Here is a 20,286-nt window from a genome sequence, read left to right as displayed (position 1 = left end):
TTTCCCTCCATCTGGTTCACATTGTTTTCCATCATCAGTATCACCAAGATCACTTCTATTCACCCTACCCATCATACCTCGCCGAAACAGCTCTGCGATACCTACACCTTCATGTAAACTTTCTCACCCTTCTCTGGAGATGAACTTCCCTCAACACAGTTAGTGAGATATTCCGCTGACTTGGCCGGAAGGATGCTTCACTTGAGCGAACGATACAAATCTCATCCATACCTCATTCTAGCAACCTGATTAGTGATCTACCCTTTAATGCTCACAACCATTCCGTCACCATACCCGATCAATATCGACAGATTCGGCAAACTCTGGCTTCCGTTGATTCATCGACCCGTGACATTGTCCAACGCATTGGTCTAATCGGCTTGGGTATATGTACCCGGGAAGATACCGGTTTGACCATTCAATCTACCAGTCCACCAATCGTCGGCGTTGTCAGTACGTTCGATGATCTCGATCCTGTCACCTGCTTTGAAAGAGAGATCGCCATCGGCCTGACAGGTACCTGTCAGCTCCGACATATAGACGACCATTGATAACCTCTCTTCCTAACTGGCATGTGCTGTTCTCGCGGAAATCATCCGCACACCAGCATGCACCTCGTGATAGCACAGATAGCACGTGAACTCACCTGAGCGTCAAAGTCGAAGATGGCCGTACAATACTTGACAGCATTGTAGCTCGGCTTGGGCTTCAATGGGGGTGGTGGAGGAGGCGCCTTTTTCCCTGCAATGCTGGAAGACGAGTTTGTACTGGTATATGGTGGCGGAGCAGCGACCGTTCGAGATGGTGGGACAAATGCGTCTTTCTTCGCAGATGAAGGGGAAGCGAGGGACTCCTTGCGCTCGAGAGCATACGAGGGGGTTCGGGAGGCTATAGAGCCTGCTCGAACGGGGGTAGAGGAGCCAGAAGCTGATCGAGCGGTCTGAAGCAATTTGGCTGGAAAGACCAGTGCACAGATATCAGCACCGCAGGACACCGGAAGCTAATAAGTCTGACGTTCGTTATGGGATCGCGCTTACCGGTCGAGACGATCCTCTTGGTAATCGACAACTCCTCCATTCGTTCTGCGGCGTCACCTCTCTGTTCGAGATATATGTCCTCGATATCCTTCCTTGTCATATCGTACTTCCCATCGGCAAACGACTGAACTTTCTCCATGATGATGTAGTAGACGTTCAACCTAAAATCAGAATTTCGCAAGTCAGCTTGATCAACACATCCTGGCAGAAGGAGGAAAACACACTGCATGTAGTAGAACGAGTGGAAGAGTGGGTCGATGAACCTCGTAGCCATCGCCAGGAAGGTAGGAAGTTCGGTCTTCAGCAAGTTGTTGTAGTGCTCGTATTCCCCGGAAGCAATCTCGAAATCTTGTTCGACCTGTAGGACGTCGGTACAGATCAGCATGATATGAACTACGATCCCTCGTATCTTTTCCCTATCTTATTCGCTCCAATACATTCAGGTAGCCGAAGCTGCCACTCCGTCAGGCAAAGAGATTATGACTCACCTTGAAAAGGTTCTTCTCATCGCTCAGACTCTTCTCCTTCTTCTCCCTCAACTTGTTCAAGCTGTTGTTATGACGGTCATAGTCAATCAACTTGTGTTCACGCTTGACGATCGTCTTTCTGATCTTCTTGCAGATCTCATTGAGCTCCTTACAAGGTTGGACGATTCGAGAATCGATTAGTTCGAGCTCCGGCAGAAGAGTTTCTGTGGATTACTAGTCGGTCAACCGGGTGCTTCATTCCATCATCTGCTATGTATGGAATTCAGATGTCGAGAGCGATTGGAACTCACCTCGGATCTCTTCCATCAATCCCTGATACACCGAGATGTTTTGGACAGTGATTTCGGCCTGAGGATGTTTGCCCGCAAGATTGTATTCTGCTCCCATGGGGGAAAAGAGGGTAGCGAGCGATCCACTAAAGCTGGATCCAGAAGCGAGGAGACCTGAAGATCGAGTCAGTCAGCATACACCACGAGCATTCGGTCACGGCGACAAGAACCCAACATGGAAAGGGAATCGCGAGGTGCGAGAAGATGTGAGATGACGGTCAAAGTCGTGCGACACGAAAGCGATGGGCAGGACAGACTGTACACCCACCTGAGACGGAATCGCGGAATACGACCGAATCTTTGTGCATCTTCTCCGAAGCGGCTTCGACAGCTGCGAATTTGCGCTCACTACGACAAGATAGTGGGTCAGCGTCATTCCTCCCCACTGACCTTGGTATCTGACGATGATCGTGGTGGAGTAGACTTACTAGTCATTGAACTCGGGGTCGGTGGATTCTGTACAGGCGTCAGCAGGGGGTTTCTCTCATCAGTCGTCTATCCCACAGCCCGGTCCTCGATTGCGCATCTTCCCCTCTCCACCAACATGGACGGGGACAAGATATGAGCACGAAACAGTGAGTGGTGACATTTAAGCCGGAGCACCGATACACCGTTCAACGCGCAGCTCAACGTTCTCGACAGTCCATTCCTCCCATCCAGATCGTTGTCCCTTATACCGTGCTGCCCAATGAAGTGAAGCAAGATACACACTCTTAGCCATCCCGATCCTACTTGTGATGTTGTGCGGAGTCCTGTTCGTACCTCATCATCAGTGACTTCCTTTCGGTATATGCCAAGCACCCGAAGGCGGCGGGGTTAGTCGAGGTGGTTGGAAAGGGTGAACTCACCGCTGTAAGGCTTTCGTGAGACCTTTCATCTTGATCCTTCCTTGGCTCGGTTGGTCAACAAGGCGAGATAGGAGCGGTTCGATATGCGAACGAACAACAGAGGGTTGAACAACACAAACAAGTTCAAAGGTGGTGACGCCGACACTTGCCACGGCTAAGGCAACGCAACACTCGATGACTGCGCTCTTTTGTGTCAATTGCTCGGGCTGGGCAGATCACGGCGTGGGCCGAACCCGGAACTGGCAACAGTCTTTATCATCGGGGATGACGTGGCAAATCATCCATCCATAACTCAACCTATCTATCATGGCCGCTGTCCACCTCAACTACTGCTTCATTCATACGATGCATACCTGTCATCTTCTCATTCTCGCTTCAAGCGGGCAAGGGGCCTAGACTACTTCTGATATGTTATACAACACGAGTTCCCACCTATCGATACTGTGCGGACTCGGTCGGCAAGCAATGCCACCCAACTTCGATCTCCCCTAGTAACGCAGCACCATCGAGTTGCTCATCACAGTATCCACCATTGCCCCGTTTTTCTTGCTCATACTTGATCTCGTATCTGTTGGACGGATCTCCGGGCTTGCCGACATCTCAGGAGTGATTGCTTCACGCTCGTCCTCGGTCTCAGCCTCCGTCTCACCCGGCAACAACGACGCCGTAGACCGTGCGGGCGACGCCATGTCTGTGTTTTGTGCTGGAACACCCAGATGACCATCCTTCTCTGTCGAGCTGATGAGTTCGTCGATCGAGACGAGGTCCACATCGTTATCATGAAGGAGCAACATCTCGGCTTTGACTCTCCTTGTCTGACGGTCACGATGGTGGTCTGCCACTTCCGCCTTATCCCATAATCTTGCATGACGTTGCGCCGCGTGAGGCAAAGCGATGCACACGACGTCTTGAAGCCATTGGAAGACCTCATTGTCCAGCTCAAGCTTGTCGGGTAGGTATCGGAGATCGGAGATGATTTCTTTGGGAATCGAGGTGAAGCTGAGCAAGCAAGGAAGGTCCACATCGATCTTGCGAGAGCAGGAAGGGAAGGACGTATCAAAGGCACGGAAAAGATGGGTGATGATTGACACGATACAGGCAGGCGTGTATCGACCTTACACGCGTAGGAATGTCTTCAGCTCGAGCAATGAAAGATGGACACAAAGACATTCACCATCGAGCCTCCACCTCAATTCCTCGACGGTCCAAGATCCAAAGGCGTATTCGAATCTCGGCTTAAGAGTGTAGTCCGCCAGTCTCTTCCTTTCTTCTCTCACCTTCAACCTCTCCTCGTCCACTGGTCTAGGCTTGGTGGTGCTCAGGGCGGGGAGACCTGAGAAAGGAGCTTGAGAGAATTTGGCGGCCGTTGGGGAGCCTGGGCGGGAAAGGGCAAAAGTCGCTCTGTTTGGTCCAGGGGATGGGCAAGGCGTCGCGGCCGGAGTCAACGAAAAAGGGGTTGGCGCGGTCAGGTTGGGACAAGGAAAACCACCTGCGAGATATAGAGATACAGAGGTCAGGTGATCTGAGCTGTCAAAAGTCGGGCAAGGCTGGAAGAGTCTTCACCTTGAAGGATCAGTTTGCGGAGCGATCCATTACGAGACCAATTCTGCCCTGCGGCAATGATAGCAGGATGGACAAGATGGGTCGCGAAGCTGAGCTGCTCGTAGGGGTCGGTTGCAGCGTTGAGCCTATTGCAAAAACAATTGACGTCAGCTTTGTCCCTCGATTGTCTCTCCGCATGCTTTGCTCACCATCGGACCTCAATTGGGTTGATCCCCAACAAGATCTCGGCAAGACAATCCATCTTCAGATCGTCATCCTGGACATACTCTCCACCTCTCAAAGTGAGCACGCAAACTCGAGGCAGATCAATCGCAGGGAGATTTGGCACGTCATGAACATTCTGTGGAGGATCGTGCTCGTGGTTGACAAAGCGAAGGTCGATATCGAGGTGTTCGATAGTCTCACCCTGAGTGGATGGGTGTCTGAAGATACCGTTGGTCGGGTGAAAAAAGGTGGTCCAGTGGGCAAGCGAGGTGACCTTGGCCAGGGTTGGAGGTGGTGAAGGGGACGACATTCTGGTGAGTGAGTGGCCCTTGTAGCTGTTTGCTCGTTGTGTTCACTTGTGAGGTATGCAATGTCGTTGTGGGTTGGCACTGGCCTGGTACCAGTTCTGAGAATCCAAACCAACGATGTGGTTGTCGCGAAGCAAGGTATGTATCGACTGAAAAGAAGACAGAGAAAAGGAGAGACAACACAGGAGACTTTGGCCCTGTTTATAGTCACGCTCCTTTCCCCTTTTACCCCATCATGTCGTTCAAGGGAGGCCATTTCGTCGTGTCGTGTTTCGTGTCTAGAAACTTCCTTTCAGGTATATCGGATGATCCGTGCGCAACTCAGATTTTCAAATTTGGGGAGGTGCTCCTTTCTCATGAACGTTCTCCTCCATGTTATGGTTTTGTGGGGGAAAGTCAACTCTCGCCCTCGCTCCCGCCGGCGGGCCGAGTTCCGTTGTCAACTCATGAACCAAAGGAGTTGACCAAGGCTGGGAAGTTATCTCCTTGATATGGGACTTTTGCTCCTCGAGGCTGACGAATACCAGACATGATATGGAGAGTCGAGCACACAAGGAAGGACATGGCAGAATGTGCACGTACTAACGATTCCCTTGTTTTCACACGAGATACAGCTGAAGTTAGGTCTAATGTGCCAAGTCTGCTGAGAAACTTGCTTGGGTACTGTTTTGTGGAGAAATCGACGGGGCAACATGCGGAGAACCGGCGGCATTCAGAGGCTGGGGTCAAAAGGCTCCTTCTTCAAAGGAATACGTAATCTCGCTGCTCAGTGCCACATTTATGAAACGCCGGGTCCTTGCCACCCATCTACCACTTCGCGCTTACTCGGTCTCGGTGCTTTTGACATCATTACGAGCTATCCTCCGTTGACATCTTTGACACTCGTTCAAAAACTGTGACTCAGCATCCTATCCATCACTTCAAGAGGAGGAGTCACGAATCGAGCTCGAAGCGCTACCTAGACGGCTCAACCTTTGCAAGACATGACTCAAATCGCCTTGACACCTGAACAGTCAGCTCGACTTCAGGTTCGTTCTCTTACCCTCTCCTTTCATCAATCTGTCTGTTCAGCCAACCAAATGCGAGGACCGTCGATCGCTGACTGTGCTTTACATCGTAGGTCGAGATCCAAGGCGAGCTGGAGAGACGAGAATGGGCGGAACCTGATGGTATGTAAAGGCACAATGAGCTTACAAGGACTGAACGGCTCACTGTGAGCTATCAGACAATGTCATGGCGGAGTATGTCACGGTCCTGCTTGGTGAGTGCGACCTATGTGTAGCTTGTCACGAACGACCTGGACGCTGACTTGAATCTCTTATGTGCCTGCAGCAAACGGCAGTCCGCGCGGTATGTCTGACTGTGCCTAACTTTGAAGCTAGATCGCTGACCGATTTTGTAGAACGAGTTCAATCCGAGATGGATGACTTGGTGGGGTCAGACTTCGACCCAGCATTCCTGGACTGGCTGTTCTCCACAGCGAAAGAAATCGCCGCCGCCCCTCCCGCCGCAGTCGAGCCCTCTCCCTCTGCGGTTCCGGCTCCTGCTTCCGCTTCGTCTCAACGTCCGGCCACCTCAAGATTGCTGAATACTGCTTTGGCACCGCTGGCTTCACAACCGGCGGAGAAACGGAAGTACTCGGATAGCGGAGCAGATGCCCAGAACAAGAAGCGGTTGTCAGATGTCGCCTCTGCACCTTCAGGACCGAGAGGGAGTAATGAAGGCAGAGGTTTAGCGGAACGGTTAGGACCCGGACCCGGACCTGGAAGAGGGAGAGGCGTACCTATAAGAGGCATGGCCGGTAATGCTATGAGGATGAATCAGAGGGGACATTTGGGTGGCAAGTCACATTCAGGCTGCCTGTGTAGCACAAGCACTGACTCTCCTTTTCAGGCTTCCAACCCGGGTTCCGACAACCGATGATGCAACCTGGATTTGGTGTACCCTTCATGGCACCTGGACAACAGGAGATGATGGCGCAGATGATGATGATGCAGGCAAATATGGCACAAATGGGAGAGATGATGTCACAGATGGCTGAGGTATGTCTGAAAATCTGGCAATGTAAGAGCGAGCGAAACTTATTTTGCAAGCAGGAACGTCAAGCACTTCAACAAGCGCAAAAACCAATTGTCTCGCAGGCCAGACCCTCTGCACCAGTGAAAGTCCCGCACGGGGCCAAACTTGGTGCTCACTCCGTTTCTGCCATCCCTCCCAAGACCAACTCGACTCCCGGTCCTATCCCTGACAAACCCACTTCTACAGCATTGTGTCGCTATTCTATCGGATGCAGCAATTCAAGATGTCCCTACAGTCATCCCAGTCCTGTATCCGATGAGAAGACAGGAATGGTGCTCAGTGAAGAGCCATGTGAAATTGGGAAGAAATGTAAAGACGAAGAGTGTGTCAAAAGCCATGTGAGCCCCGCGGCCAGTTTGGGTAAGTGACATAACAAGCGGCGGATCTTGGCAAGTGTGGGCTGACAACGGCTCTTGTAGGTGAAACTGCAGGACCAAGCCGGTTACTATGCAAATACCAAAACTGCAGTAATCCCTCATGCCCTTTCCGGCACGAGGACGCCAATGGAAATCCAATCCCTCCCCCTGCTCTCACCGCTTCCAAGACTGCAAAGAAGGCTGTGGAGGTGCCGGCCGCAAGCTCAGACAATGAAGACGGAGAGATGGAGGTGGTCATGTCGTCCAAGGGCTTGATGGACGGTGCCCTAGAAGACACCAGGAAAGAAGTGAACTGTCGATATGGCGAGCGATGTACGAGAGGTTAGTGGAACTCTTTATGATGAGCTCAGACCAAGCTGACGATACTACTTTTATCTTAGCCGATTGCAAATTCTCTCATCCTGCTTCAAGACCAATGCCGAAATCCCTCCTCGCCGGCAACAAATCTTACACATCTCGAAATACCTCTGCCACCTTTAATAAGACGACAACGCATGGGACAGGCGCGATCGGAGGAGGAATGCTTACTAGTAAGAAGTTCGGGACGAACGGGGCCAGTGTAGGAGGAGAGACAAAGCTGGATCCTACAGTTGGGGAGTTCAAGCCTGGTGGCGTGGTCGAGAAGAAGGAGCTGGAAGTGACTATTTAAAGGCGGAGTTCGCATAGGGAGGTGTCAGAGAAGCAATCCAGTACAAGATAGAGAGAACTATGCCACTCAGTAGGCGGATTGCGCCACGATATCCTTTATAGATACAAAAGTCGCATTGATTACTCGGCCATTTTGGCTATAGGCGTAATGCAGTGGAAGGTCGGAATAGTAGGAATAACTTACAGTGTATCTGCCCTCGACATTCTCGCCAATGGGGCGGTTCCGATATCTATCGGAATGAGCCCGATCGTCGGAAAACCCATCACATGTATCGATTGATCGGACTTGACATCTTTACGTGATCTGTTCACACACGGGCTAAAGATGATTTCGGGGTCGAGAGGCTCGCAACGGCTTGCTGGTGGTCTTCCTTCCCGTCTCGGCCCACAGCGGGGCACTCACATCGGAACGTACTGCACGGGTTCATGCAAGCAAGTTGAGCCTTGACTCTCTTGGAAAGCCATGATGACCAGTTCCAAGTCGAAAGGTGGCAGGCTGACATTGTTGTGATCGATGAGCTTCGCCGGGGGTGGATGAGCATTCCTCGGCCCTTCTAAAGCAAGACCGATGTAAAAATGACTCCAGCACGAGCACGATTGTTGACGGTGTCTGCTAGGAGACGGGTAACTTCATGACCTCATCTCGCACGCGCAAATGTTATCCCTTCGTTCCAACTGACATGATGTACAGTAGCAAGTACGTGAGGACGAGGTCATTCACGTTGCCATAATTCAGTATATCATCATCTGACGTAGGATATGGCCGTCAGAGTACGTTGACCCATCTCTTTCGTTATTACCAATCCGTCTGTCCCCTTTCCTCTTCCACCCGTGCAAGCACCAAAGACAGTTTTCTCTGGAAGTTGGGTTACCTGTACTATCCCGACAGACCGAAGCGGATTGAATCCACGAACGAAGCACATCATCTGAGCCAAATAATACAATCCACTACCAGTGGATCTCTATGGTTTCTCTTGCATACAATCGTAAACCAGCGTCATCCATCTTGTAATTTACACTTTCTGGACGGATGCTGATGAGACATTTCCCCAGATCTGTGGGGCCATAAAAGCCCACATGAAATTGATACCTCGTAACCGGTGGAGTGGAATTCCTCCCATCCATGGTGAATACACCAAAGGACAAAGACAGAAACCTATCCCTCGTCATAGATCTGTTATATTATCTGGCCTCGTGGATGCCTTGTCACCGGACCGAAGAACGATTCCAGCTAAAATAGGGGTGGCACACATATAGTCCATCATGACGCAAACGCTGCCACTGGGACCCACGACGTGTCTTCGGTTTCATTGTTTTCAGGTACAAAACCCCCTGTGGAGAAGAGTTTGGGACCTCCGTTAGCTTTGATGGCGGAAGGGCAGCAATCGAAACCAGGTCAGGGTGGGGGAGCGATGCATGGTGGTTAGTGGTGATTCTCAGTAGCGTACCTACTGTACCTGACTTTGGGGGTTTATTACGCTTTTGATAACAACACTTGATGGTGACTTGAATCTCTTTTCGGGATTAAAATCGTCGGGATGCTCTCGTCCTTAGTCATTCCTGTAAGTTGTGAAATAGTTGATATACCCACACACACAGAAAACCAGTGACGGACTCGTTTTGTGCATCCCTTCGACCATTCCTTTGTCGAAAGTGTCACTCATACCAAGCCTGTTGTTCGTCCCCAGCGTCCCGGTCGATGCCTCGCGTGTAAGAAGGATGATCTATCCGCGCTGAATAGCCGGTCTGTCCAACCCGAAAGAAGAACAACAGTTCATGAAAGCGTTCGGGATCGCCGATAGTCTTCCGCAGTCCACATCGGCGACGAGCCTTGGATCGATACGTCGATCTTAGTGGACTGTTCGGTTCCAGTATGAGCGGTCCGTCCTATTCGACAGCCTCAGATAGTTCGAATCGTCGACAAATCCCATCTTCGGATCACGGTGAGATGGGTTCACTGAGAAATCGAGGAGGTGGCGACGATCGCGAAGGTCCTCGGAATTGGGCCGGTCATCACACCGGCGTCGCCTCGTCGTCAGAAAACCGGATCGAACGGAATTTCCCACAGAATGTCCAAGCTCCCATACCGTCTCCATATCATCGATACCAACCACAACCACACTCTCAGCAATTTTCTCAGCAACATCACCAGCAACCTGCGACGTCTGGTCACATGCAACCTCCTCCGACCACGGCGACGCCGGCGACAGTAACGACAACGTCCAACGTTTCTCATCAGACTCAGAGAATCGATCCCGAACAGTCTTACTCTGTGTATGGGGGCCAGGTCAATCCATATCGTTCCTCGTCACAGCAACAACAACAGCAACATCATTATCACCCCCACGGGATCCCAGAAACTGTGCCATCTTCGGCATCGCCTGTCGCACCTCATAGGTATGACTATGCCTTCTCACATGGTCATCCGAGTCCCGCCACTGTTCCGGCTCTGCCACCCCAAGAGGGAGATGCGAATGTGCAAGGTGTGGGTATGTATCATAATCCTAGACGAAGGGAATCGATGCCCGCCATTATTGGTGCCAGTGCCTTTCAACAGGCCCTACCGAATCGTAATCCGTCAAGCGGGAGTAGCTCGCATTATCAAGGTGATTACGATCCTCGATTCGCGCAATATATTCCCCCTCAGTCAGGATCTTTGTTGCAACAACAACAACCCTCACACCAATCGCAGCCGCTTTCTCCTGCCAATGCCGCTACTCTTCGAGGATGGCAATCCATGCAAAACACCGCTCAATCACAGCAGCCACAACAGCTGCAGACCATCCAATCACACAGCGCGGTACCGGCTGCTCAACCTGAACAGAGATCAAGAGGGAGTACCCTCGGATCGAGGACTACAGATGACGAGATGCATGGCGGTACAGGTACGGGCACAGGTACTGGTACCGACGAAGGAAAAGTTTCGCGACAGAGTACGGAAGAACCAGCAAGACCACGAGAAGAAGAAGACAGATCCCTACAATCGATCGCGTCGTCACATAAAAATAGCAACTTCAAGGTGAAGAACGAAGTGGATGACGATCTGATGGAGATCGATAATGAAGGAGACGGAGACGAAAAGATGGATCATAGAAAGAGGAAAAGAAATCGGACAATCAGGAGTTGTGTGCCGTGTCACAATCACAAACGCAAGGTACGTTCTTCGTTGTCTAACCTTCCGCTCTGTAACATTCTACCGGATGCTGACGACTAAAGGAAACAGTGCGACAGAAAAAGACCATGTGGACGATGTACAGCCCTAGGTCTGGTAAGCCAACCCTTCTATCATATTCGGTCATCGATTGCTAATGGCATGCGGATTATCACGCAGACTGGTACCTGCGTTTACGAAATCGACGAAGCCCGTGATTTGTGAGTTTTCCTTCCTGATGCTAACCAATATTGGGCTGAAGAGACTGGATATGACATAGGAACGATCCCGACGTTGCCGAGGCAGACCGTTTACGACGTCGTATCGCGGAGCTGGAGCAAGTGGTCAGGGAGCTGAGACAACGGACTCCTACTCGGGGTCCTAATGCTGGAAACGTTGCGATTGCATCTACTGCTCAACAGACAGCAACGGTAGCTGTCGACGACGCTGTCCCCGACGATGGCAAAAAAAGGAGAGTCATCGTCGATAGATTCGCTCGATTCAAGCTCGACGAAGCCAAACATGCTGAAAACTCAGCAGCTGCAGCAGCGAGTGGGAATGGCACACCCACTTGGGCACCATGCAAAGCACTGTCCAGTAAAGGTTCCAACGATGTTGATTCAAGAGGATCATCGGGGGAAAGCACAGAAAGCGGAAAGGCTGTCGCTGAGGCATCATCGAGCCAGAGTCAACCGCATGTAGGTGCTGGCAGGAGTGGGACCACGGAAGATTATAGGACAGAGCCCTACAGTTCCCACTTACTTCCGGGGGAAGAGATGGTGGCGGATCGAAGTGGTACGAAGACCTTCCTTGGTGATTCCGCCGGAAAATCAATGCTGCGCAAGGTCAGTTAGGCAGTAACCCTATTGAGAACTGCCCGTTGACACAGATGCGGGATTACAGCTGCGTGAACTTGCATCAAGCAAAAGTGACAGTGGTCTGCTCACGGTCGCCGAGGATGTCGCTTTCACTGGCGTCTTTCCTGACATGCGAAAGACCTTTCCTTTTACGACTATTTGGAGTCATGATAATTTCAGCGCAGAGATCATCGGCTTGCTCCCGAGTCAGCAGCAATCGGAGTTGTGAGTATGTTCGGGGTTCATGGGCTGTCTGGAGGCTAATCTTTCCATCCGTGTCTCATCAGGCTTTGGGAGGCGTGGTTCGATGACTATGCGGCACATTTTGCCCCATTTCACATGTATTTGTCAAGTGTAGTGAACCTTTGGCAGGAAGATTGCTGATATGCCATGCTGTCGGGATTGTCAGGCCTACACTCGAAGCCGAATATCTCAGGTTTTTCGCCATGTCGACTCCAGAAAAGATGAACGTACCTTTGTCCTCACTTGCTGTATTTCTGATGGTCTGCGCTTTGGGTGAGCTATTGGCGCCTAATGTGTACTTGGGCTAGTGCTTCTGCTAAAATATTTCTTACGCTCTTAGGCTGTCTAATGCGTGCGACGAGCTCGGAAATATTTGGTCATCCCGACCGCGAAGTCGCTGCTCAAGCCAAGACACAAGGAACTGCCCTGAAAGATCCGAGGGATCTCACTTGCAGTAGATTGCAGAGCGAGTTATATCGTGAGTACACAAACCTAAGTATCCTAGCTGACTTGAGCAGTGTCGGCAGCGTATCAGGCATTGAGGTTATGCTCGTTCTTGGCGAACCCCACAGTCCATACCTTGCAGTGCCAGGTGAGTCAATTTTTCCTGCCTCAAAACAAACGGTAGTTGGCTGACCGGTTATTGGCTTGAAAACAGTTGCTCATCGAAGTCTACTTGTGAGTAAAATACCGCTCGCAGATCGAGCAGGCCACTGACTCGATAATCCGCATGGCAGACTCGTCAGCGAAAGAGCAGCAGATGCTTGGAGTATCGGAGGAAGCGTCATAAAGCAAGCTATTGCTCTTGGTCTTCATAAAGATCCGCTGTCACTCGATCCCAAGGTTTCGATGAGGGATGCGGAAATCAAGCGTCGTCTGTGGTACGTCGTTTACACCTTCCTATGACAAGAGACAAGAGGTACTCATTGATGCTTGCGATGAGTTCAGGTGGTCTATCGCTGGTTTCGATTGTATGCTTTGTATATTCTTCGGACGACCCAGTGGAATCAATTACTACACCACCAACCTCCCTCAAGATCGACCAGACGAAAATCTCTCGGATGCACCGGGTAGTGCTCAGCAGTACCTACCACCATCCAACGTCCTCTCAAATAAGACTACAGATCAAACGTACCATGCTGCCTACTATCAACTTACCATTCCTTCTTTTGAGATATTGGAACGTATCTTCCATACAGACAGGAAGTTCAGCCGATCAGCCATTTACGGCTGGTTCTCACCTCCACCAGACCAGAGACCTCCAGGCTCGTCTACGGCAGAAACCAACTTCAACACCTATCAAGATGCGATTGGGCTGGCCAAGGATATAAGTCAGTGGTATTCCCATCTGCCAGATGGGATGCGATTCGATGTGGATGATACTCCAGAGGTCTTTATGGCTTCGAGGACTAGAAAACAAGGGAATCAAGCGTTGGGCTTGTGTGTGAAAACGTGGACTTTGGTGTGAGTAGCGGGTCAACCGTTCAACATGAAGGATCCTCCTTTCTACTATATACTTTGAGAGGTTCATGCTGACTCTCCTGACCTGTAGAATGGTACTTCATCGTCCATATCTCCGTATGGATCCAGCTGCCTATCCCGAATCTACCGCAATATGTATCCAGTCCGCCCACATGATTCTACGCGCCTATACGTCAATGGTCGAAACGAAAAGCACTTTGGCCTGGTCGTTCTGGACAATGTCCTATAGGGTGAGCGGTTATCCCCATGAGACTGGAGTCAGTTGTACTGACAGCATGCACCAGGCATTTCAAGCGGGAGCCGTGTGTGCTTTTTTAGCTATTCGAGAACCTGGAACTGAACTCGCTGCAAAATGTCTGGTAAGCGCTCTTTCCCTTGGTATGTAATCATTCTGATGATCCGGGTTGCCGTTCGGCTTTTCAGGAGGATCTCAGAGGGGCGATTGCGATATTTGAAGACAGATTGACCTCTTGGATCACGACGCATCCTGTACAGGCGGATCTGTGTGAAGGTCTGCTTCAGTTGGAGAAGCTTGTAGCGTGAGTCAACTCGTCCGACAAACGCACCCTTGGCTCATGGCTCCCCTTGAAGAGCGGCAACCGAACAACGTCACTCCCCCTACCAACCACTCAACGGTGCCCAGTCTCGTCACACCGGTTTCACTGCTGGGGGCGACCAGACCCTTTTCGGCTTGTCACCCACAATTTCCCTGGAGAACAGTCAAGGTCTAGGGGGAACTCCCCGGTCGCAGATTCAGGGTTTCCCACCTATGAGTCCTTCGATCGGAGGTGGGCTCAACATGTTCCCCACCGGTTCTTTCTCCAGCGGGGATGGGGATGACGCGAGATCTCTCAACAACATACATATGGGAGTTGGCACAGGAGCGACTTCGTCCGGGCATGAGTCAGGATCAGCTTCCTCCAACATGAATGACCTTTTACCATTCACGACCGGAAGTTACCCGATCATCCCAGCCGAGAATCTAAGCGGGACGTTTTCGGGAGATTTCAATGGACCTGAACCGCTCGCACTTCCTCAAGTGAGTGGATGGGTCTCTTCTCCTTTCCGAAGGCTGTTGCCGGGTGATACCACTTGGGATTGGTTGGATGGATGATTGCGGTTTACTGATGTGGAGTAGTTCTGGGCGTCGATGTTTGGGATCAAGTTGGACAAAGATCCGAAAGATGGTCCACCTAGTGGGGTTACTTGGGGCTGAATGGGACAGAATCATGAGCACATATATACGCGATTATAGTGACGAAGTTGATGTTGTATCTTGTTCCACGTAAGGGGGCGATGAATTGGTTAGTGACCGCTTTCCCATCGCATACGAGGTTGTACTGTCAAATGATGCATGAGAAGTGGCCTGCGAAAGAGAGCTATATCCGAACAGGAAAAGACGATGAACGAGGTGCCACACTCCACTCGCCACCTTGCCAGGGTACGGTGTGGTCAATAATTATTGATGACGGTAGTTACTTGTCATTCCAGTCCATTCTACTAGTGACTTGACCAGTTCGTCATTATTGTCATCGTCCTCTTCGTTCATCTACAAACTCTCATCTTGTCAGAACCGAACAGGATATACACGCCGCACACACACTATGGCAGACGTAAAGAAGAAGCAGCTCGTATACAATATGTGAGTGACGTTAGGGAATGACGAGAGCGAGATTCTGGCTCATTCACTCACTCACTTTCGGTGATCGCAGTATCGATTTCTTGAGAACGTCAGCTCAGGATGGGACTGTCAAAGAGGATGATAAAGAGTCATTAGAAGTTGCTGGCGAGTATCTGTCTTTGTCAAGCCATCGTGGTCCGCTCGCTCCGTCCGACGGCCTCGTACAATGTGTTTTTGCTCCTTCCTTAATCCGGTCAACAACTCCTACCAATTTCTCGACTTAACATGTCGCATGTTCAGGAACATCTATGTGTGCTGATTGTCATCGTTCACGCTATCAGTCCAATGCATCGCCGAATCGTTTGGTGTGGATCCTGATTCTTCCGAAGATGAAAAGGCATATTCCATCAAACCCGCATCACTCTTATCGATCCTCGATGTATTCTTAAAAACAAAAGCCAAATCATCATCATCATCATCTTCTTCTTCCTCCACTTCTGCTCCTGCTCCTGCCGCACCTCCTTCGATCAGCTCAAAAGGGCCTGGTGAATCGGACAAGACCCGAGCCGAGTCTCTCAAGGCCAAAGGCAACTCGTTGATGTCTCAGAAACTGTACGATTCGGCCATCGAACAGTATTCAGAGGCGATAGAGCTGGACGGGAGTAACCCCGTCTATTATAGTAATCGAGCGGCTGCATGGGGCGGATTGGGCAAGCACGAGAAAGCGGTGGAAGACGCTGAGAAGGCTTTGGAGTTGGATCCTGCTTTTGCTAAAGGTTATTCGAGACTTGGGTGAGTCAGACCCATTGCTTTTGGTCCTCCACTGGCTTCCCCCCCCCTCGCCCCTTGCTCAAAGAACACGTCTCTCTACTTCTTTCCCAGCCGCTCTTGGGTCATCTATCTTACCCCGCTGACACACCACAGCCACGCTCAGTTCTCCATGGGAGAGTATGAAGCCGCTGTCAAGGCTTACGAGGACGGTCTCAAGCTCGATTCAAGCAACGCCAACATGAAGGGTGCTCTCGCAGCAGCCAAGGCCAAGCTCGCAGAAGCTTCCACGAACTCTGTTGCGGACCGAGAACCTCCCCGAGGTGGAGCTGGTACGGGAGGTGCTGGCGGTATGCCCGACCTGGGTTCATTGGCTAGCATGCTTGGAGGTTTGGGCGGCGGCGGCGGCGGCGGTGGTGATGGTGGTGGCGGAATGCCTGACTTGGCTTCACTGATGAACAACCCTCAGATGATGGCTATGTGAGTGTTCTTTCTGCCCCCAGCTCGGCGCTTCATATGGCGCAGCGAAGATGACAAGATAGCTAATCTGCTATGTGCACCTCAGGGCTCAACAAATGATGGCGAACGGTGGATTGGAGCGTTTGATGCAGAACCCAACTTTGCGGAACATGGCTGAGAACGTACAGAATGGAGGTGGAATGCCAGACCTCAGCGCTCTTGCCAGTGACCCGAGCATGAGAGATTTGTGAGTGGACTACATCGCTACAATGCAATTGGATGTAGGGAGCTGATTTATGGCCGGCAAATCAGGGCGTCCCAATTCATGGGCGGTGGTGGTGCTGGCGGCGCAGGTCGAGGAGCATAGTCTGCGGGATCTGAGAGAGACTTATAACTATTATATACGATATCATGCAGACATGTGGGACTCAGGAGGTAATATTGAAAGCACTCGTCAGTCCCATTGTGAAGCGAGATGAGTGACGCGCCGCCAAGCGGGTGGAGGAGAACCAGTTTCAAAACGATCAATCAATAACTTCCCTCTCAACCTTCTCTAGTCCTTTGCTCTCATCTCAGTCTCCCAATCTCTCACAAAGATGTCTCGCGATCCGCTGACATACGATGATGGTCCGTTAGTCTGGGTAAGTCATTGATTCTCATCGATATACCCTTCCGACATGTGTAGTCCGAATAGAGAGCTCACACATTAATCGCGGATATCACAGATCGACTGCGAGATGACAGGTCTTGATTTCTTAAATGATCGAATCATAGAGATTGCGGTGATCATAACGGATGGAAGGTTGAAGCCTGTTGATGAGGGAGTGAGCTACATCATCAATACGCCGAAAGATGTGCTTGACAGGTGAGTTTGAGGATGTGAGAGTACATGATCTGGCTGGTCAGTATAAAGTGCTCGAACCTGTTTTCGCGATACGACTCAGTCCTCGTCTCCATTCTAGCTTTCACTCCTCCCACTACCCCCTTCTGGTCTTATCAACACGCACGGGCGTATTCGGACGTTCTGCAATGTACCCCGACATGTCTTCTTGCACAAACACCAAGCTGACACCCTGTATTTTCATAGTATGAACGAGTGGTGTATCGATCAACATGGTCGATCAGGTCTGACCGCCGCATGTCTGTCTTCACCTCATTCGTATGAGGAGGTGACTCAGAAGGTGGTGGAGTATATCCAGAGGTGGATACCGGAGAAGGGGGCGGGTCTCTTGGCGGGGAGCTCGGTTCATGCGGATATGAGGTGAGTGGGAGATGTCGATGTACTTTTGTACCCAGGTAGACACGAGCGAAGATGATCTGCTATGGGGTCAAAACGGGGGCAAGAACGGAGAAGGTAGCCGGTCAAGCAGCTTCTGATCTGCGCATACGAGTAAGAGGAAGCGAGGACAGAGCTGACAGAGCTGACCTCTCCTTTCCTATGCCCAGATTCCTCCTAATCGGCATGCCGGAAGTCATGAAACATCTTTCTTACAGAATCGTTGGTGAGTGATCTCTATCCACGTTTCTCTACGTCACTCCTACGATGACCTGTCAGCTGTACTAGCCGACTTTCGGCGTCAATCCTCCTGAGAGTCGAGATGAGGGAGCAACTGATCATGCACCCCTCTACAGATGTCAGCTCAGTCAAGGAAATCTGTAAACGATGGTATCCTTCAGTCAGAGCTCTGGAACGAGAGAGCAGGACAGAGGAAGTAGCACATCGGTAAGTCCACCACTATTTTTGCGACCAGCTCTCCAAACCACTACGTTCAATCGGGCGTCATGCGATAGAGTCCCTATCGCGATTGGTAACAGCCTGGTTGACGTTACTATTTGACAGTGCACTCGATGATATCCGAGCGAGTATACGTGAACTTGCGTTCTATCGCGAGAAGATATTCATCCCCGTTGAGCCCAGACCTGCCCAAAAGTCGGAGGAGGCGGATGCGGAACATAAGACTGCTTTGTAGTACCATTTTTCTCAATCCTGTATGCCTGTGGGTATTGTACACATCAAATTTATCGCATATATTCCGATTCGTTTGAACGGGTGTCATCCCACTTTTCATCATCAGGATCAAACCAAGTATCCGTACTGACAATAGTCGCCCTTGAGCCTGAACCTCATGGAACAAAGCTTTTGAAAACCACCACGGCATCTACATACTCCTCGGTTCCATTCGGTCCTGTCTTTAATCGACCCGCGCCCGGGATCACGCCTACTCGTATGAAGCCTAGTTGATCCCAGATAGCGAGGGATGCGCCATTGTCTGATTAACCAGGAGAGTCTCTCATCAGCCGAGGTTCGAAACCTTTACAAAATAGGGAGGCTATCGGTCGGCAGACAGGGCAAGACGAGGGTGGCACGCTGTGCGGGCCCACCAAATGAAGGAGAAAGGGAAAGAGCACTCACTGTCATAGACCAAGTTGAAGACACTGCCCCTATATCCCAGCTTGGGCGCATATTGGAGATAACTCCTGCCGAGGTTCAGACCTAGTTTCTGGCCTCTCACAGTCGGTGGCACAAGGAACCCAGCATTCTACAGACGGGAGTCAGCCCGCTGGGTAGATTGTCGCATCTGGACGAGGGTACTAAATGATCGATAAGGATACGTACACAGTTCTAGGGTGTGAATGACCTGTCAGCCTCGCCATATCCTTTCCGATAAAGAGCCATGCATGTCGACTTACATGACTACTTCGCCCAGGGTAATTCGGTTTACTGTTCACAAGATCAGCTCTCTTTTTCTCTACAGTCTGAGACCGTGGACGCTCGATCACTCCATCACTCACATGTAGTAACAACCAGCCACACATTCCTCCCATGTCCTACTGCCTCTAGCACTCTCTAAATCGCTTTTGATATCTTGGTCGGAAGGCTGGACAATGCCCACGATGGTTGTTGAGCCGAAGAAGTAGGCCACGAAAGCTTCGTGTGTCATCGGTCCTTCTTGAGGATATGTACGGCCTCCTGTGAACATGAAACAGTGTGGTCAGTACGATTGAGATATCCATGGGTTACAAGCTGTGCGAAGGATGCACAGGCGAAGCAATGTCGGAATTGAAAGTCAGTAGACAATTGGGAAGCCGTATTCGTGCTGCAATGGTGTGAGGCGATGCCAGAGAACACTCACCCTCCAGCTCAGCTTGGAACACGGTATACAGATACCTGATCAACTCTTCTGGCGCGTCGGAACCATGCACGGCATAGGTGACAAGCTTGAGCTCAGGAGACGGGAGCTGAAAAGACAGGATGGGGAGAGGTGCCTTCAGGGCGGGTGCGGCTATAGAACCGTACGCAGACATTCTTTTTCGACTTTTATGTGGTGGTGGTGGTGGTGTAGGCGGTGGAAGGGGGAAAGGAAGCGCTGAGGACAGCTTCTCGTGGGTGACTTGTAACGTCGATGAGAGTGCAGCAAGTATCAGTCACCTCTTTCTTTATTGATACGAACCCCAATCGCCCGAGAGCTTTTCGTGCCCTGGATCACCTCCACTCGAGTGGTCCATCTCGAGTTCGAAACGAGATCCGAAAGCAAGTGGAATCTTTTCCATCAATATCTCCGCTGGTGACATTGATGGAACGGTGCATGCACATTGTGGATTCCTGGATCAGCATTGTCAGGAGACAAGGTACAAGCAGTATTCGGGGGTGAGCAAGATTAACGGATGTCATCCTTGATTCACGTCGGAAACACCTCCAAGCGGGTCGTCGACTCGCCATGTCGGAATCGCAATTCTGACTTCTACACCAGGACAAACAACTGACCAGAAGATCATGTCTCCCACCTTCCTTGAGAGATATGGCTCTGACCTTAGCCAAATGA

At 50.9% G+C, this 20,286-nt stretch overlaps 7 protein-coding genes across 7 annotated transcripts; 4 read left to right on the top strand and 3 right to left on the bottom strand.

Moving 5' to 3' along the window:
• Positions 1–371: 371 nt before the first annotated feature.
• On the bottom strand, positions 372–2,731 carry IAR55_001747 (uncharacterized protein; the record flags this gene model as incomplete). Its single annotated transcript, XM_066944870.1, has 10 exons — positions 372–509; positions 647–954; positions 1,038–1,198; positions 1,262–1,395; positions 1,526–1,728; positions 1,816–1,968; positions 2,123–2,202; positions 2,283–2,310; positions 2,566–2,606; positions 2,703–2,731. The coding sequence occupies 10 exons, from the start codon at positions 2,729–2,731 to the stop codon at positions 372–374; spliced, it is 1,275 nt and encodes a 424-aa protein (XP_066804793.1).
• A 459-nt stretch (positions 2,732–3,190) lies between these two features.
• IAR55_001746 (uncharacterized protein) lies at positions 3,191–4,779 on the bottom strand (the record flags this gene model as incomplete). The annotated part of the gene is made up of 4 exons (XM_066944869.1): positions 3,191–3,816; positions 3,877–4,191; positions 4,266–4,390; positions 4,454–4,779. 4 exons carry the CDS (start codon positions 4,777–4,779, stop codon positions 3,191–3,193), a joined length of 1,392 nt encoding a protein of 463 aa, XP_066804792.1.
• A 1,417-nt stretch (positions 4,780–6,196) lies between these two features.
• On the top strand, positions 6,197–7,882 carry IAR55_001745 (uncharacterized protein; the record flags this gene model as incomplete). Its single annotated transcript, XM_066944868.1, has 5 exons — positions 6,197–6,617; positions 6,671–6,819; positions 6,874–7,216; positions 7,276–7,554; positions 7,614–7,882. 5 exons carry the CDS (start codon positions 6,197–6,199, stop codon positions 7,880–7,882), a joined length of 1,461 nt encoding a protein of 486 aa, XP_066804791.1.
• Positions 7,883–9,754: 1,872 nt separating this feature from the next.
• On the top strand, positions 9,755–14,830 carry IAR55_001744 (uncharacterized protein; the record flags this gene model as incomplete). The annotated part of the gene is made up of 17 exons (XM_066944867.1): positions 9,755–11,035; positions 11,105–11,149; positions 11,213–11,253; positions 11,313–11,877; positions 11,936–12,114; positions 12,177–12,230; positions 12,299–12,405; positions 12,473–12,610; positions 12,660–12,724; positions 12,791–12,810; positions 12,870–13,013; positions 13,081–13,596; positions 13,685–13,844; positions 13,899–13,973; positions 14,038–14,153; positions 14,206–14,653; positions 14,753–14,830. The coding sequence occupies 17 exons, from the start codon at positions 9,755–9,757 to the stop codon at positions 14,828–14,830; spliced, it is 4,032 nt and encodes a 1,343-aa protein (XP_066804790.1).
• A 388-nt stretch (positions 14,831–15,218) lies between these two features.
• On the top strand, positions 15,219–16,829 carry IAR55_001743 (uncharacterized protein; the record flags this gene model as incomplete). The annotated part of the gene is made up of 6 exons (XM_066944866.1): positions 15,219–15,256; positions 15,327–15,400; positions 15,577–16,027; positions 16,160–16,483; positions 16,569–16,709; positions 16,775–16,829. The coding sequence occupies 6 exons, from the start codon at positions 15,219–15,221 to the stop codon at positions 16,827–16,829; spliced, it is 1,083 nt and encodes a 360-aa protein (XP_066804789.1).
• A 229-nt stretch (positions 16,830–17,058) lies between these two features.
• Positions 17,059–18,432, top strand: IAR55_001742 (uncharacterized protein; the record flags this gene model as incomplete). The annotated part of the gene is made up of 6 exons (XM_066944865.1): positions 17,059–17,103; positions 17,188–17,327; positions 17,550–17,723; positions 17,909–17,964; positions 18,095–18,185; positions 18,303–18,432. The coding sequence occupies 6 exons, from the start codon at positions 17,059–17,061 to the stop codon at positions 18,430–18,432; spliced, it is 636 nt and encodes a 211-aa protein (XP_066804788.1).
• Positions 18,433–18,586: 154 nt separating this feature from the next.
• Positions 18,587–19,768, bottom strand: IAR55_001741 (uncharacterized protein; the record flags this gene model as incomplete). The annotated part of the gene is made up of 5 exons (XM_066944864.1): positions 18,587–18,732; positions 18,876–19,002; positions 19,154–19,184; positions 19,256–19,433; positions 19,597–19,768. The coding sequence occupies 5 exons, from the start codon at positions 19,766–19,768 to the stop codon at positions 18,587–18,589; spliced, it is 654 nt and encodes a 217-aa protein (XP_066804787.1).
• Positions 19,769–20,286: the final 518 nt, after the last annotated feature.

Source organism: Kwoniella newhampshirensis, chromosome 3 (genome assembly GCF_039105145.1).
Source record: "Kwoniella newhampshirensis strain CBS 13917 chromosome 3, whole genome shotgun sequence".
Lineage (NCBI taxonomy): Eukaryota > Fungi > Basidiomycota > Tremellomycetes > Tremellales > Cryptococcaceae > Kwoniella > Kwoniella newhampshirensis.
The sequence above is the reverse complement of the archived record's forward strand: the minus strand, read 5'-3'. Positions and strand labels throughout refer to the sequence as shown.